Source organism: Dendropsophus ebraccatus, chromosome 9 (genome assembly GCF_027789765.1).
Source record: "Dendropsophus ebraccatus isolate aDenEbr1 chromosome 9, aDenEbr1.pat, whole genome shotgun sequence".
Taxonomy (NCBI): domain Eukaryota; kingdom Metazoa; phylum Chordata; class Amphibia; order Anura; family Hylidae; genus Dendropsophus; species Dendropsophus ebraccatus.
In genome coordinates this window covers 77,829,370-77,845,636 of record NC_091462.1, presented here as the reverse complement: position 1 = coordinate 77,845,636, position 16,267 = coordinate 77,829,370, and the positions used below count along the sequence as shown (strand labels likewise).

Below are 16,267 nucleotides of genomic sequence, written 5' to 3'. Positions count from 1 at the left end.
TAGCCTTGTAAGATATTACTCATAAAATGGTAATGTATAGGAATATTACACCACTATATATCCATTATATTCCAAAACAGAACCACTTCAAAATGTTTATAGAAATATACAGACAATAATAATATAATCATTTATTATTCACACTATGTGACATATTTCTTGAAAATGTTTTACAACATCCATCTCTGAGCACTTTATATTTTATAGATTCCAGTACATTCTACAGCTGAATGTTGAGTGACCTTATACTCATCCAAACCTACCTCCTATTAATGTACATAAAAAAATGTCAACAAGCTTGGCTGAAATAATATTGTTCTATCATTTATATACTGCATCAGTGTACAGTGCCCGGTATAAAGCTAACACTTCCTAAAGAAGTATATATGGTTAGGGGCAGTTCTAGGGATATGTTTTTAGAATGGTTTCTTGGAGCTTCTGCACCCACATGGCTCCAATGCAGCGTTTTCCCGTTTAAAGGAACCTGTCATCACTTTCAATTTGCCAGAACCACAAGTTATCAGGGTGGTCCGCAGTAGCTTCTCCCTGCCAAAACCAGCTCAAAGCAATTTCACATTATATTCAAATAGGGAGCTATTTAGCAATCGCGGCACACAGGGACCCCAACCCCCCCATGTCTGGTGGTTCAGACATGCTGAAAGTGATGAAGGGTTTCTTTATAGAGTACCTGTCCAGTCAGGGTTGCTGTTCAGAATTGTGTGCGAGTGTATATAGGCAATAACATATTTCTAATCAACAACAAGCTTGCATTTGGTATATTCACCTGTTCTCCTTTCTCCAGGTTCCACCTCCATTTTCTCTCAACTCAGTTTAGGACTAGGTTCAGACTAGCTGCTATGATGTCACCCATATAAAAGCACACACAGAAAAGTTTCTGCTCCTCTTCCTCACTATACTAACCCCAATATCAGCAACATGAAGGAAATTATAGAAAAATTACTAGTATAGCTGTGGGGATCCAGTTCTAGAGTGAGGATATGTGCACACTGAGGAATTCGCTCTTATTTCAGCTTGAAATTCCTCCCGTAAAATATGAACAGAGCAATGTCCCATTGTGTTCAATGGGATTTCCATTCTGTTGTTCACAGTGCAGAATTTTCTATCATTGATCTGCTTTCTGCCTAAAGAATTAACATGTCAATTCTTTGGCCCTGTTCACACTGAGCAAGAACATTGGAATCCCGCCTTGCTCAGTGTCTCACTGTGAGTGAATGAAACGGCGTGCACTCCACAGCCGCCGCTCTCAGCTCAAAGAAATGACATGTCACTTCTTTGAGTGGAGAACAGCGGCAGTGGAGGAGCGCACGCCCTCATTCACTCAAAGCAGCACACTGAGCACGGCTTTCCGCAGCGGAATTCCAACGTTCTTGCTCAGTCTGAACAAGGCCTTGGGGCGGATTCTGCTAGAGGAATCCTATAGAAGTCAATGGGGGCTAAAATTACGCTAATATTCTGCCTGAGCTGAATAGGTGAGGAATTTTAAGCAGAAAACTTTCCTCTTCACTTCCTCAGTGTGCACATACCCTGAGGTGGTAAAGCATTAAGGGCTTATTCCAACATTCCGTGAAACACGGATGGCATGGACAGGGAAGCCCTGTAGTGGAGTCTTTCAAATATGCCGGGAGCGGCACAGTAATGACACAGCTGTGTGGCTGCTTTATTGCACTGCTGTGAATATTCACTTTCCCTGCTCCCAGCATGATATTGATGGATCATGCCGCACAGGGAAAGACTCCACTTTCACAGAACGTGGGAATTAGCCCTTACTAGAAGCAGCTGCAGTGTCTTTCCAGTTGCTTCTTGTCCTGCCTCCTCTTAGCTTCATCTTTATCGTTGCCTCTTTCAGGCTGCTCTGTACATGACCGTCTTAGTTTTTGCAGCAGTTCTGTACCCAAAGCAAAGTGTGGATCCTAATGATATAGACCAGGGATGGTAAATTTGTGTCCCTTCAGCTGCTGCAAAACTACAATCCCCATTATATCAGGACAGCCAAAGCTTTTGGTGTCAAGTAATGATGGTAATTGTAATTTGGCAACAACTGGAGTGCTGCAGTTTGACATCTGAGAATTATGCTGCATTCACATGTTACCTGAAAGGTGAATGCCTGTACTGGATCGTTTCCCCGCATGGCAAGATGTAACAATATCATGCCAAGAGCGGGGAGACAGTTTTAATCTCCTTGACTCTGTCACTACAGTGCTGGGGAGATTCAAACTGTTTCCCCACTCCCAGCATGATATTGTTACATTATGCCATGCGGGGAAACCGTCCCGGACCGGCATTCACCGTTCGTAATTCACAGAACATGTAAATGCAGCCTGAGGCTGGGTTCACACTATGTATATTTGAGGCTGTATTTGTGAGGCTGTATAGCAACCAAAACCAGGAGTGGATTGAAAACACAGAAAGGCTCTGTTCACATAATGTTGTAATTGAGTGGATGGCCATCATTTAATGGCAAATATTTGCTGTTATTTTAAAACAACGGCTGTGGTATTGAAATAATGGCCGTTATTTACTGTTATATGGCGGCCATCCACTCAATTTCAACATTGTGTGAACAGATCCTTTCTGTGTTTTCAATCCACTCCTGGTTTTGGTTGCTATGAGGACCTGACATGAGGACCAAATACAGCCTCAAATATACATAGTGTGAACCCAGCCTAATAGGCTATGTTCACACTACGTATATTTGAGGCTGTATAGCAACCAAAACAAGGAGTGGATTGAAAACACAGAAAGGCTATGTTCACATAATGTTGTAATTGAGTGGATGGCCGTCATTTAATGGCAAACATGTGCTGTTATTTTAAAACAACGGCTGTTGTATTGAAATAATGGAAGTTATTTACCGTTATATGGCGGCCATCCACTCAATTTCAACATTGTGTGGACAGAGCCTTTCTGTGTTTTCAATCCACTCCTGGTTTTGGTTGCTATGAGGACCAAATACAGCCTCAAATATGCATAGTGTGAACCCAGCCTTATTGTATCCTTTCCACACCAACAGTGTGAGTGACATCTGATGAGCTACACCTAGTTTTGGCTTTGAAGCTGCTACAACACGAGGGCCTTTCAAATGATAGGCGTATAGACAAAGATAAATCAGTAAGAAAAGTTAATACACTATAAATATGCTCTTAATTGCATTGTTATATATACCATGAAAGCTCGTAATTGCATTCATATCTATATACTGTAAACGATGAGGGTTTATATGGAAAGACATACAAATGAGTAACAATGATTTTAAGGTTAGGGCAAAAGATGCAATCAACGTCATATGAACAAATGTTCATTTGCTGTTTGATCATTGCCACATTTACACCAGAGGACTATCGCTTAAATTTAAATTATTTAACTTTTTTCAGTACGATAATCAGTCCGTGCAAAAGGCCCTTAAGAGCAACCCCAAAAGCAATTGTAGAAGTGAAATGAATAAATGATGCATTTAGGGGGAGGTTTTAATATATCTTATTAGAGAAAACAAATATATACCTTACCTTCACTTTTTCATTAAAAGTTTGAAATGATTGTTTCTGGGGAAAAATTATAGCGGGCCTATCCGCAGGATAGACCAACAAAAGTTGATTGGCGGGATGCCAACCACCTCTTTGGGCAAGTCATGACATTGGAAGTGAACAATGTATGGGGGCTAGATGCCTCGGCTCTGTAGATTAGAGGCTGTGCTGCAGTACCCAAGCACCACTACATTCACTTCAGTTGAAAAGACTAAAATAGGAGGACCATAACCTCCACAGCTCTGAGTCCCTGTGGATTATGTGGCTTTACTACCTCGGTGTAAGAGTGTTATTCATTTGTGTTAGGAAAGAAGACACAGGGTCACAAATATGTGACTTATACAGTAGTGAGCAAACCGAAGGGAAATGAAATAACAGATTTAGAAGATGTTGGCATGTGTTCCTGTACCAGACCCAATCCATAAATTAATAGGAGATAGACTTCTATCCTAGCAGTGATATCTGATGTAATGCGGGAGATGTGTTGGTACCTTGTTTGCATGGTGTGTAGGATACCATCACACACACAGGTCACTGGCAATTAAGGCAATATGGATAGAAAGATAGAAAACACGATCCAGCTTCTAATAACTTTTAGACAAATGGCTCAAAAAGTTACAGTACCCAATATTATCAATCACTATAATACATAGATGTTTCATATTAACTAGAGAATATTGAATCCATCACCTTCATAATAAACCTCTAGAGAGCAACTTCTCATCAAACCTCCCAATACAGTATATGCCAGTATTATGACCCTTTGCTGCAATCCATTCACTGAAATGATTACTGCAAGAATAACTCTGTGCAAATTCTCCGTGTGTCTTCAGGTGATGTCACAGAATGACCAATCGTTCTTGGGTCTGTGTAGATTTCATAGTCATTACCACCCTGAGAACAAAGCCAGAGAATACGAGTTAGGAGCCACCACATGTCACTTCATTGATTCATGCTTCCTTGTATGTTTGTGACTAGTATTACATGTTGGCCCCATAAACAATTATAATTCAATTTATTTTACTTTGACAATGATGTAAAATTAGGGGCAAGAGGCTGTAGAGAAGGAAATGAGTGGATGATTTAGTAATCAGTATTTTGTGGATACAATGGCCACATGTAAGGACAACAGGGTACCGAGCAAAGGAAAAGAATTGTACAAAAAGGGTTCACTAAAGGTGCTTGCAAACTAGTGTCGCTCTTGTCGGGCCATGTAAAAGGACTGTGAAGGAACAACAGTATGCCTCTCTCTTACTGGACTAGTATGAGGCAGCACTGGGTGGAAACCATATTACACCCCCCTTCATTGCTAAGGGCTACCCCTCCATGAACCAGTAAAAAAAAAAAAAAAAAAAAAAAAAATACATATATATTTTATGGCTGAATTCACACACATCAGGTTTATTGCAGAGATGTCTGCAATTATCTGAAGCTTGCAGAAACCCATGTGCCCCTCACAAAACACATCCCATTCAGAATAATAGAACTGGTTATCAGTAACACAAATTTCTCTAAATAAAAATCTGTGAATGCGAATTTACCCTATTAGAATAAAAGAGCTGTTAAATACTATACTAAAATGAGCTAGGGAACAATGTTTTCCAGCAGTCACATGTTTAGATGAAGGAAAAGCTGGAAAAATGGAATTGTTTCATACATCTATTGAGACAATGCAGACAGTGTGATCCTGTCGCCACCTACTGGCCACTTTTCCCTCCCTGCTACACATTTACTTGAAGAACTTGCTTTCTGAAAATTGTGTACACACTAATACTATTAGCCCGTATACAGCGCCAACATATTCTGCAGCTGTGGAATTATTATTATACATGTATACAATGTACAGTATGTCCACAGCTAGTAAGAGCCTTCCATCCCTGCATCCCATGTTACGTCATGCATCACATTACACAATTTAGAGCCCCTACTGAATACTTACCGGCATTGTCTTATCTCCAAAGAAGTAGATTTGGGAGAATGTCTCCTTTTCAAGAATGCTTAGGCAGAACGTCTTGTCCCAGCCATTGGGAAACACATCAAAGCTGATCTGACCACCTATGGATAGAAAAGGATTTTTATTAGGGTGGTTTCAGGTTTTTAGTCTATGCTTTGGTGTGGCACCATATTTATCAATTGTAAAACTTGTATATTTCCATCAGATTTACCCTTGGCAGGCTTTTTCTCAAATTTTAGGTGTCTGAGCTAGAGGGTGGAGCATCTTATTATACCCATAGCGAAGTGGTCAGCTCCATACTGGAGAATGACTCCCATCATATGCACGAGACTGTGATAGCACTGGGCAGTACTATCAGTAACTGTTTAAAGAGCTCCTGACCCCCAGCTAGGTCCTCTTATCCTGACCTCATCCTGCCAGTCCCGCTCCCGGAGCCGGTCCCGGGACGGAGATATCCTGGTCAGAAGCCGGTGCGCCGTGGAGATAGGTCCGCGTCCATAGAAAATGAATGGAGCCGGACTCATCTCTGCAGCGCGTGCACGGCTCCATTCATTCTCTATGGACGCGGGTCCTATCTCCACAGCGCGCGCGCCGGCTTCTGACCAGGATATCTCCGTCCTGGGACCGGCTCCAGGAGCGGGACTCGGCGGGATGAGGTCAGTATAAGAGGATCTAGCTGGGGATCGGGAGCCTGTCATCCGGACACGGGGGGTGACAGGTCTCCTTTAATTCACCCAAAGTCCGAGAAGGAGCGATATCGGAAGTCCTTCCTTCCTGCATCGGTAAGGCTGTACAACCAACACCAACCTATGCAGAGATCACTTCACAAAAAGAACTAAAATAGTCCAATGTTTTTATTGTATCTTTTTTACCCTTTTTCTTCTCTTTGTCTTCTTTAATCGTAATGCCTTTACCTTACCTTTTTGTATGTGTAATATCTATGCTGCTGTAACACACTGAATTTCCCCATGGTGGGACTATTAAAGGATTATCTTATCTTATTTCCCAAATACTGCACACATAGGAGGTACCTCCATAGCAGGCACCTCCTATTGTCTGTAGTGATGCGTGAGCATCCGATGATTCTTGTCTGTTCATTGTTTTTATAACACTGACCAATATCTGCCCAAATCTGCCTGTGTAATAGGGCCCTAAAGCTGTAAATAACGTAAAGTCAATAATGAGTTTGTGGAGTGGGCATTTTTCTCTGATAAGATTGAGATTACAATCACTTGTGCTATTGATTTATACTGTTTTTGCCTGTTTAGGGTTGGCAAAATTTATATGTAGAATAATTTTCAGTTAAGGCCCATGTTCACACCTTATAAGGAGGGGGCATTAAAGGGGCATTCCAATGTTCTAAAATTATTTTTTATACCTGTGTCCCCACAGCTCCCATTGCAGCTTCTTTCTGTCTCCTGCTTCTCTTTTTATCTGCTTGCTTTTAAGAGAAGAAGCTGGTGCGGGACCTGCTACCTGCTCAGCCACTTAATGGCTCCTGTTTTGTCCCATCTCAGACACCAGGACAAGAATGGAGCAGTGGGAGACAGAAAAAGAGCTGAAAAGGAAGCTGCAGAGGCCCAGGTGGGTATTTTTTTCCCTACCAGCACCAACAATCTATCAGTTTGTTAAAGTATTAGAATACCAGAATCATGGCCCTATTCCACGGGTCGTTTTAGAGGAGCAAACGAGCGCTATTAGCGCTCGTTTGCTCCTCGTTCGCCGCTCGCTGCCGCCGCTATTCAACGCGGCTGCAGCGAGCGGGTGAGTGCGGGAGGGGCGGCGGGGAGCTGCGGGGGGGCTGCCCGGGGGATCGCTGATCGTCCGGGCAGCCCATAGGATATAGCAGCATCTGCTGCCGACGCTCCTATTCAACGGAGCGACGGCAGCAGATCGCTGCTATATCAGTCGCTTGTTTTTCAACATGTTGAAAAAAAAGCGACTGCAACGATCAGCCGACATGAACGATGTCGGCTGATCGTTGCACTCTATTCCACGGAACGATTATCGTCCGTAGCGGTCGATATCGTCCGAAAACGAACGATAATCGTTCCGTGGAATAGGGCCTTAACTCTTTAAATCTTCTCAATTATTTCACTGCAGAGCCTGACAGAAAGTGCTTCAATACATTACCTATTGAAAATGTGAGGCCCTTTCCGTCAAACTCCTTCCGCAAATCTGCGACAAACTTGTCCCGAAAATGTTCTTTCTAGGAAAGAAATAGACCAATTCATCAGACCAATATCATATGATTTTAAGGCTCTAGATCCTTATAAATGCATTTTATTTATATACTTATAATGGTATAAAAGCACTGTCTGTCTAGGTCTTTACTAAAAAGAAATGGCTTTATTTTGCTAAACAAAATTCTGTTATCAGTTGCTGTCGGGGAGTAAGTGCAGTAGGTGCACTCTCACACCCAGGCAGATTGCCATCTCCCAGCGCTGCAATGTTCCGATCCAGTTGTGGTATCACGTGATTGCACCTCTGTCTTCTACATGACGTGCATTGATCAAGCTGGAAGTCAGCATCTTCTATAGCAGGGGTGTCAAACTGAAATATACAGTGGGCCAAAATTTAAAAATTAGACAGTCGCGGGCCAACCTTATTATTTGATGAAGAGTTCCTGCAGCGTTCCTGGCACTGCCTATCCTAAAGTAAATTGTCCCCACATGGTAGTTACCCATTATATCACTCAAGCAGTAGGGAATCCCATAATTGTGCACCATATACTAGCCAGGCCTACTGTTAGAGCCCCACATGGTAGCCAGCTAACCTAATAGTGCCCAATATAGTAGCCAGCCCTCCCCAAAAGTGTCTTATACAGTATAGAAGCCAGTCCCTAGAATAGTCTCTTATATACTACCCAGCCCTCTCCAAAAGTTTTATATAGTAGACAGTCCTCTCCAATTGTCTTATATACAGTAGTAGCCAGCCCTCCCCGATTGTCTCTTTTGTAGAAGCCATTCCCTAAAATAGTCTCTTATATAGTAGCCAGCCCTCCCCAAGTCTCTTATGTAGAAGCCAGCCCTCCCCAAGTCTCTTATGTAGAAGCCAGCCCTCCCCAAGTCTCTTATGTAGAAGCCAGCCCTCCACAATAGTCTTTAAACTAAGCCAGCCCCTACTGTAGTTGGTTATGACTGCCCCATTTGGACTCACCCTTCCTGTGTCTTCTGATTCCCATAAAGCAGTAGTGTAGTACAACAGGGTAGAATAGAGAAGCAAGGCTGCTGTCAGAGGTCTGTGTGGTCACATGACAGCAATGGGGAAGGGGCGTATGTTCAGCATGAACCAATCAGGAAGTGAGAATGACAGAGCTGTGCATTAGGGCAGTGACAGAAACTTTATATACAGCAGTGTGAATGGCTGAGTGTAAGTGAGGGCACATTATAGCAGGAAGAGAGAGGATGGGAAGCACAAGGACTGACAGAGACTGCAGGTGGCATGAAGGAATGAGCAGGACAGATGTGGGCACATACATGCAGCACTCTCTGTCCAGGGAGAAAGGGGTTACAGCTATGAAGAGATTACCTCCACAGTCCTGTCCCCTGATGTAATCCCCAGCCTGAGGTGGATCTGCTATGATTTGAAAGGTGAGGGAGAGTTTCTGGTTCGGAGTACAGTGCTGTAGACAACGCTATGCAGACCATGCCCCTCTTCCACTCCCACCCAGTACAGAAAGCTCTTAAAAGGACAACTCCGGCGGGCCCCCCCCCCCCCCCCCCAAAAAAAAAAAAAAAAAAAAAAAAACACAGACACACACAGACACCATACTCACCATCCCTCCGGTGACGAATGCCACTCCATTCGATTGCCGTCCGCCTCACAGTCACCTGCGTCTGCCGTCCAGCGATGTCTCTTGCTTCCGGGTCCACGAGAGAGAAAAGGCTGCCAGTGCGCTTGCGCACCGGCAGCCTTTTCATTGGCTGGAGCGCATCACATGGCTTCCAGCAAGCTCAACCAATCAGGGCTGAGCAAGCTGGAAGCCATGTGATGCGCTCCAGCCAATGAAAAGGCTGCTGGTGCGCATGTGCACCAGCAGCCTTTTCTCTCCCATTCACTCTCAATGAAGACGCCAAAGAGGAAGAAGACCCGGACCGCCCCCCAGCTCTGATGTCACCCGTCACCAGATGCCGCCCGGGAGAAGAGGACCGTGACGACCGTAATAGGTAATGTATACATTCTTTAACTCCCGGGGTGGGGGTCGGGAGTCGGAAAGTGGGGGAAGGGGGCCAGACCGGGTATTTATCCACATTACAAAGTTATATAACTTTGTAATGTGTGTTAAATAAGCCAAAAAAAATTTTCGCCGGAGTTGTCCTTTAAATCAAAGCAATGCACTCAAACCTTAAAGTCACAATTTTGAAAAACTGTGGGCTCTTCTTGCAAAACGTTCTCAAACCAAGTTGTTCCTAAACCAAGGTACCACTGTATTTAAAGCCAGTTGCAGAAGCAGATCTGTATGTGGGATTTTACCCTAAAACTAAAATGTCCACACGCAATAAAAGCTTGAAAACCTGAGGATTATTTTGCTTGTAAATCACTCAAAATACAATATGTGAACGTGGCCTAACTCCCAACAGGACTCCTAGAAGAGACAGTTGAGTGTAGCGCTTACCTCCCCACACGTAGTGACTGACAGCTTTACCTGTATCAATGTACAAAGAAGGCTGACAACCACAAGCGAGGTAAATAGGACCCTTATTGTCTCCTGTGGGGTCCTGTCAGGAGTTACTCTGCTTTTTATTCAGAAATCCTGAATCAAATTATGAGATAAAAATGTACATGCCTCAATGCGCTGTCACAGGCTGTGCACAGTCGGGCATAGAGAGACACATCCCAGTTCTCAGCTGCTGTTTTCTGCTGTGTAAGCCTCTGTCTCTGTCTCCCCCTCCCTTCTGAGACAGCTGATGTAAAAAAATCCCTGGCTTTATCTGCAACATTGTAGCTTCTTTGAAATGCTGGGAGGGTTATTCTGAGGTCAAGCTGCTAGTCAACTCACTGTGATTAACCCTCCCAGCATTACAAAGAAGCTGCAGTATTGTAGATAAAGCCTGTCAGGGATTTGTTTGTAAAAATTGTCTCAGAAGGAAGGGGGGAGGAGGAGGAGGAAGAGACAGAGAGAAAGCTCACTCACAGATTTTTGTGTTTTCAGCAGAAAGAAGCAGGTCAGAACTGGGAGAAGGAGACTGAATAAATAATAACAAGTATGGAAGGAATTGTTAGTCTTGTCATAGGCAGCAACATATGAAAAGTTATGTTTGTGCGGAACACCCCTTTAATGTCTCACCTACCTTGTCTAATTCATAGAACTCAACGCGCTCCTCCTGGGTGCAGTTCCTTCCAATAGGTGAGACATTCAGCATTCCATTTCGAAATTCAACAAATGTTCCCCTGAAAATTACAGAATGGGTAGATGGTAAGCTTATATACTAGGAATATCAGCATAGTATTTAAAGGAGAATTCCGGGGTCTGTTAAAAAAAAAAACAATCACCAAAAAAACAATAGATCATGTACACCTTTTGTATAGTAACAGTTTAAGCCCAGAATCGCCACTCTCGGACCCCCACATCGCCCGTTCTGACTATAAGCTGGTGTCTCCTCACTTCCTGTCTAAGCTCTGTTACTCTGTCACGCCCACTGTATACGCCCCTCTCCTCCTTGTCCAGCCCACTCAGTCAAACCTTGCTGTTTGTCCCACCCCCTGAATGTTACCACCCTCCCAGTGCTTAGCCTGTATTCCTGCCACCTGCATCCTCTGTGCCATCACTGCTAGTGTCTGCACACCTAATGTGCAGCTTTGCAAAATGGTAAATTACACTAACAAATCACCACATAGTATACACATCCCCCCTCTCCTCCCCTTCTGGTCACTGCTCACACTGTCTTCTCAGTGAACCTGCACAGCCTGTCATGCTTTGTCCCCCCTGCAGCCCCCACCTCCTCCCGTCCTGATCACAGCACACATGGAGCTCTCAGTGAGCCTGCACAGCCTGTCATGTTCTTTCCTCCTGCAGCCTCCACCTTATCAGCGTTCTGGTAAGAGCAGACACACTGAGCTCTTAGCCTGCCTGCTCCAGCATCTCATGCCCTCTCCTCCCCCCCTGCAGCCCCCACCTCCTCCCGTCCTGATCACAGCTCATACGGAGCTCCCAGTCTGCCTGCTCCAGTCTCATGCTCTCTCCTCCCCACCTTCTCTGTCCGTATCACAGCTCATACGGAGCTCCCAGTCTGCCTGCTTCAGTCTCATGCTCTCTCCCACAGCCCCCACCTCCTCCCGATCTGATTACAGCACACACTGAGGTGTTCTCAGTGTGGCTGCTCTAGTCTGCCGTACTTTCTCCCCCTCAGCAGCCCCCACCTCATCCCGTTCTGATTGCTGTACAGAACGGGTTGTAGTCAGTGTCTCTGTACAGGAAGGAGGCATCTCTATGAATATGCATGAGGCTGGGAGGCGTGCCAGGAGCTCAGAGGACGCCTGTACAGTGACGTGGCAAGCCCTACATCACGACCCAAGGTGCAGCAGGGACCCTGCACTCGTCGTGACGTCAGCACAGAATGAGGAAGTAAGCCACTTCCTGCAGCTGGAGACCCAGGGGAAAGTCTGGTAAGGGACCATAATCTGACATGAGTGTACATTAGGAACTTATATAACTTTTTATGTAGGGAGGAAGTGGGGGAAAAATTTTTTCGCCGGACTTCTCCTTTAAGTTTAAATGACCTATGCCATCTTCCCGATATCCTATCCCATAATGTGGGACAGCTGTCTATTAGCCAGAGCTGAGGGGCAGCTTCCATTCTGCAGGACTTGGCACACTCATGGAATCAATGCAATCGCTCATTTAATCTGTCTTTCATATCTAAGGTGGAACATACTACTGCTTACGGTGAAATCTCTCCTTCTATTGACACTTTGTTAGGTTACTATGTACGTCACTTCTTCTGGATTGATAAAGAGGTCTACGAACCTTGAAACATGTGCCTATGAAGCAATAAAGAACCTTTTCCTATACAAACTCTTCTGCTGTGTCTATGGTGCGCCAGGAAACTCCTCCTGCTAGTGGGTAACCCCATAATCACAGCACTTTCCTTACAACTGCTTACTAACAGGACACAGGTAGCGTCACAGTTAGGCAGCTGAGCATTACTATTGCTGTAATTCCTATACATGTGGAAGGGTAATTCCATTCTACTAGGGTTAAACATACCAAATGTTTAGTTCTACAAACCTTTTCTTTGGTAATTTCAGTTTGGCAATATAAGCCAGGCAGTAGTTGATAATGTCTTGTAACAGGTCCTCTCCCAAGTGGGCATGGATGCTCTGGACCAAAGAAAGCATACAGCAGCCACATTATATACAGAAGGTTATCCAATACAATACTATTCATGTTGACAGCAATAGACTGAGAAATACAGCTGAACGTACTAACTGGACTGCAATGTCTCCAAAATGTAGTGAAACTACAACTCCTAGCAAGTCCTAAAACCATGCAACAGTCAGGGGATAAGGCACATTAAATCATCCCTATAATTAGAAAAAAAGTTTGACATGTTGTAGGTGAGACGTGTCAAAAGTTTTGACTGGTCACGGTCAGAGCCCCAAAAATCTTTAAATGAGGAGGTAGAAGAGCGCGGTTATGCGCTTCATTGCTTGGCTTGCTGCCTTTTCCATCTTACTGCAGGAGACGAGTTCTGGGACAAGTCACAGAGCAGATTTGGATTTGACCCTTGTAATAGTAATGCAAGCATCCCTAGTGTCAGTAGAGTAAAACATTTTCGGCAGATGCCAACACTGCTTTTCTCCATTCCCCTAATCTGTAAAAAGAAGCTGAAGCTATAAAAGTAGACATTAGACAAAGGTCGGCTAAATCTACCGATTTCAGTTGGTTTGGACAACCATCTAATGTGCAGGAGATGTTTGGCTGACATTTGTTTGGCATATGTTGGGAAGGGGTACACAAAAAGAATTGGCCATGTTGTATTTCAACATTGCCAAACATTCTTTCTTAAGGCTGCATTCACACTACGTATATTTCAGTCAGTATATGTGTATTTCAGTCAGTATATTTCAGTCAGTATTGCAACCAAAACCAGGAGTGGATTAAAAACACAGAAAGGCTCTGTTCACACAATGTTGAAATTGAGTGGATGGCCGCCATTTAATGGCAAATATTTGCTGTTATTTTAGAACAACGGCTGTTATATTGAAATAATGGGAGTTATTTACTGTTATATGGCGGCCATCCACTCAATTTCACCATTGTGTGAACATAGCCTTTCTGGTGTTTTTAATCCACTCCTGATTTTGGTTGCAATATGAGGACCACAATACTGACTGAAATATACATAGTGTGAACCCAGACTAAAGGGGTATTCCTCCCCAATTTTTTTGCAGTGTCAAATACCCCACCTATAGCTCAATATATTACTCAGAGAAAGTAATTACTTGTTCTGAGCCGTTTTGGAGCTGTTTCTGCCAACTCACCCCCTCTCCATGCACAAAATGAGCCAAATGGAATACACTCCGACACACTACTTCCTCCTGGCCCCCACCTACAGAGTCAGAATTCACTTGTCCTCTTCTCAATGGGATGACATCCCCCTCCCCTGCACTCAGATGACAGGCCGGCGCCCTCGCTAGCTGTGGTCACACACCCCCAGCACTCAGATGGCAGCAGGGAGGGAGAGGACTTGTCATCTGAGAATCGGGCAGGCGGGTGGTAGGATGCGGCCACAGCACAGGAGGGAGCCAGCACCTGGCATCTTATTGCTGGGGTGTGGTGGAAGTTAATGGGGACAGGGAGGGAGCCGGCTTATGATCTGTGTGCTATGGAGGGTGCAGATATGCCGCAACAGCATATAGGGTGCACATCAGTTCTGCTAAACTGCCCAATGTAAAATGTAGTTTCCTGGCCAGCGCCATCTTGGATATACATCGGCTTTTACAAAAACCTGTAACTCAGGAAGGGCATCAGCTAGAGAGACACTAGAGGGCTCCAAATACTCAAGGGGACTTGGTGAGTAAGACTAGCTAGGTTTGGGAGAATTTCCTTTTTTTTTTTTTTTAGCTCTTTTGGCTTTGGCTCTTTTATTCTCTGTAAATATTAAAGTCTGAAGCCGGCCTTATACTTGTAACAGTTATCTAAACACTCATTCAGCTGACAGTATACATGTGCTCGAGTGTTCTCACATTGTAAATAAGTACGGGGAACTGCCAGACACCTCCAAAGGCTCATCTTGTTTAAAGGGTTATTTCAACCCTTTAAACGAGATGAGCCTTTGGAGGTGTCTGGCAGTTCCCCGTACTTATTTACAATGTGAGAACACTCGAGCACATGTATACTGTCAGCTGAATGAGTGTTTAGATAACAACTGTTACAAGTATAAGGCCGGCTTCAGGCTTTAATATTTACAGAGAATAAAAGAGCCAGAAGGTGAATCTCGTCAAAGCTACAGGAAAGCAGTGCAAAATGTTATCTACTGTTTACTAAACACTAAAGATCAGTACAATAGCCTGCACTGTCTATTGTACAGGTTTGACTGGTTTACAGGTTATTTTCAGGACCTGACACTTTGGTTCAGTTTATTACATCATAAACCCAGCTGGAACACTGACCTGTTTGCACTGAAACTTTCCATCCTTGTATGCCACCAGGCCGTTTTCAGCAAACACATAGTCAAACTTTTCAACCACTGAAATTAAAATATGGATTTCAGAGTAAATTACTATGCACAAAGGGAAAAACCTGTGTGTATATATATATATATATATATATATATATATATATATATATAGTTATACAGATATAGGGATAGAATTCAGTCCCCTGTGCATATTACCATCATCTCCCAGCTGTTCTTTAATTTTCTCAAAATCTGAACCTCCGACAACTCCAACCTTGACCTTTTTTCTCAAAATCTGCAAAAATTCTGCCATGTCACTAGTGACTTTCTGAAATATAAAACAGAAATTGGTTAAATACCATTCACTTCTAGTGCCTACCCCCTGTATAGAAGCATGGTAGAAATATGGACGTACATCAGGAAACACATTCTGGTAAAAGTGACTATAACCACAGGGAACAGGGAAGCAACAGACGCTCAACCACATATGTGGGAATATACATAGATTAGGAAGTGCCCTGATGGCCCTGTGATTGTTGAGGCAAAGTATGTACAGGAACAGGGATACCTGTCAAAGAGAAGAGTCCCTGCTCTAGTATGGTACACTGAACAGCTGTGCCAGGTCTCTGATCTCTAATAAGGAGTCCTGCTGTTTAGTCTCCTGGTAGGCCCCAATTTACACTCATTTCCTCCATATATGTGGTAGTTTAGTTACCCAGCAGGTTTTCTCTTATAGCAGTCTAGTCACCTGCAGTTTATAATCACTCTTAGGGCATGTTCATACAGCACAGAGTTATCAGGGTATAAACGAAGTGTATGGAAATAGACTATAGACAGGAGTCACTGTTCAGTATTAACAATATAAGAGTGCAATAAACCATCACCTACAGCATGTAAAACACTTCCCAGCATGTCCTGCCGTACAATGACTGTCCCAGAATGATGAGAGTTGTAGTACCACCACCTGCTCTGGTTACCTGCCTGGCAGCTGTCAGTGTGCCGTCCACATCAAACAGGCAGAGCACATCTCCTCGTCCAGCCATAGCAGCACTCAGAAGCGACCACCTGTTTCCTTATGAATGAAGAGTCCACTCTCGGCTTCCGTCGTCCGGCCACATCACAACTTCCTGATCACGTGTTCGTTG

The 16,267-nt window shown here is 43.9% G+C and overlaps 1 protein-coding gene across 2 annotated transcripts; it reads right to left on the bottom strand.

Moving 5' to 3' along the window:
* Nucleotides 1-116: 116 nt before the first annotated feature.
* On the bottom strand, nucleotides 117-16,257 carry PMM2 (phosphomannomutase 2). Of its 2 annotated transcripts, XR_011364565.1 has the most exons (9): nucleotides 16,100-16,257; nucleotides 15,339-15,450; nucleotides 15,115-15,191; nucleotides 12,728-12,819; nucleotides 10,791-10,890; nucleotides 7,630-7,705; nucleotides 5,482-5,597; nucleotides 3,005-4,436; nucleotides 117-2,339 (listed from the first exon to the last, which is right to left on the bottom strand). XR_011364565.1 is itself a non-coding variant. In XM_069983663.1 (8 exons), the coding sequence occupies exons 1-8, from the start codon at nucleotides 16,163-16,165 to the stop codon at nucleotides 4,332-4,334; spliced, it is 744 nt and encodes a 247-aa protein (XP_069839764.1). In that variant the 5' UTR covers nucleotides 16,166-16,257; the 3' UTR covers nucleotides 2,921-4,331. The 2 variants fall into 2 exon arrangements, 1 of the variants encoding a protein (XP_069839764.1); XM_069983663.1 differs by lacking the exon at nucleotides 117-2,339 and having other exon boundaries at nucleotides 2,921-4,436.
* Nucleotides 16,258-16,267: the final 10 nt, after the last annotated feature.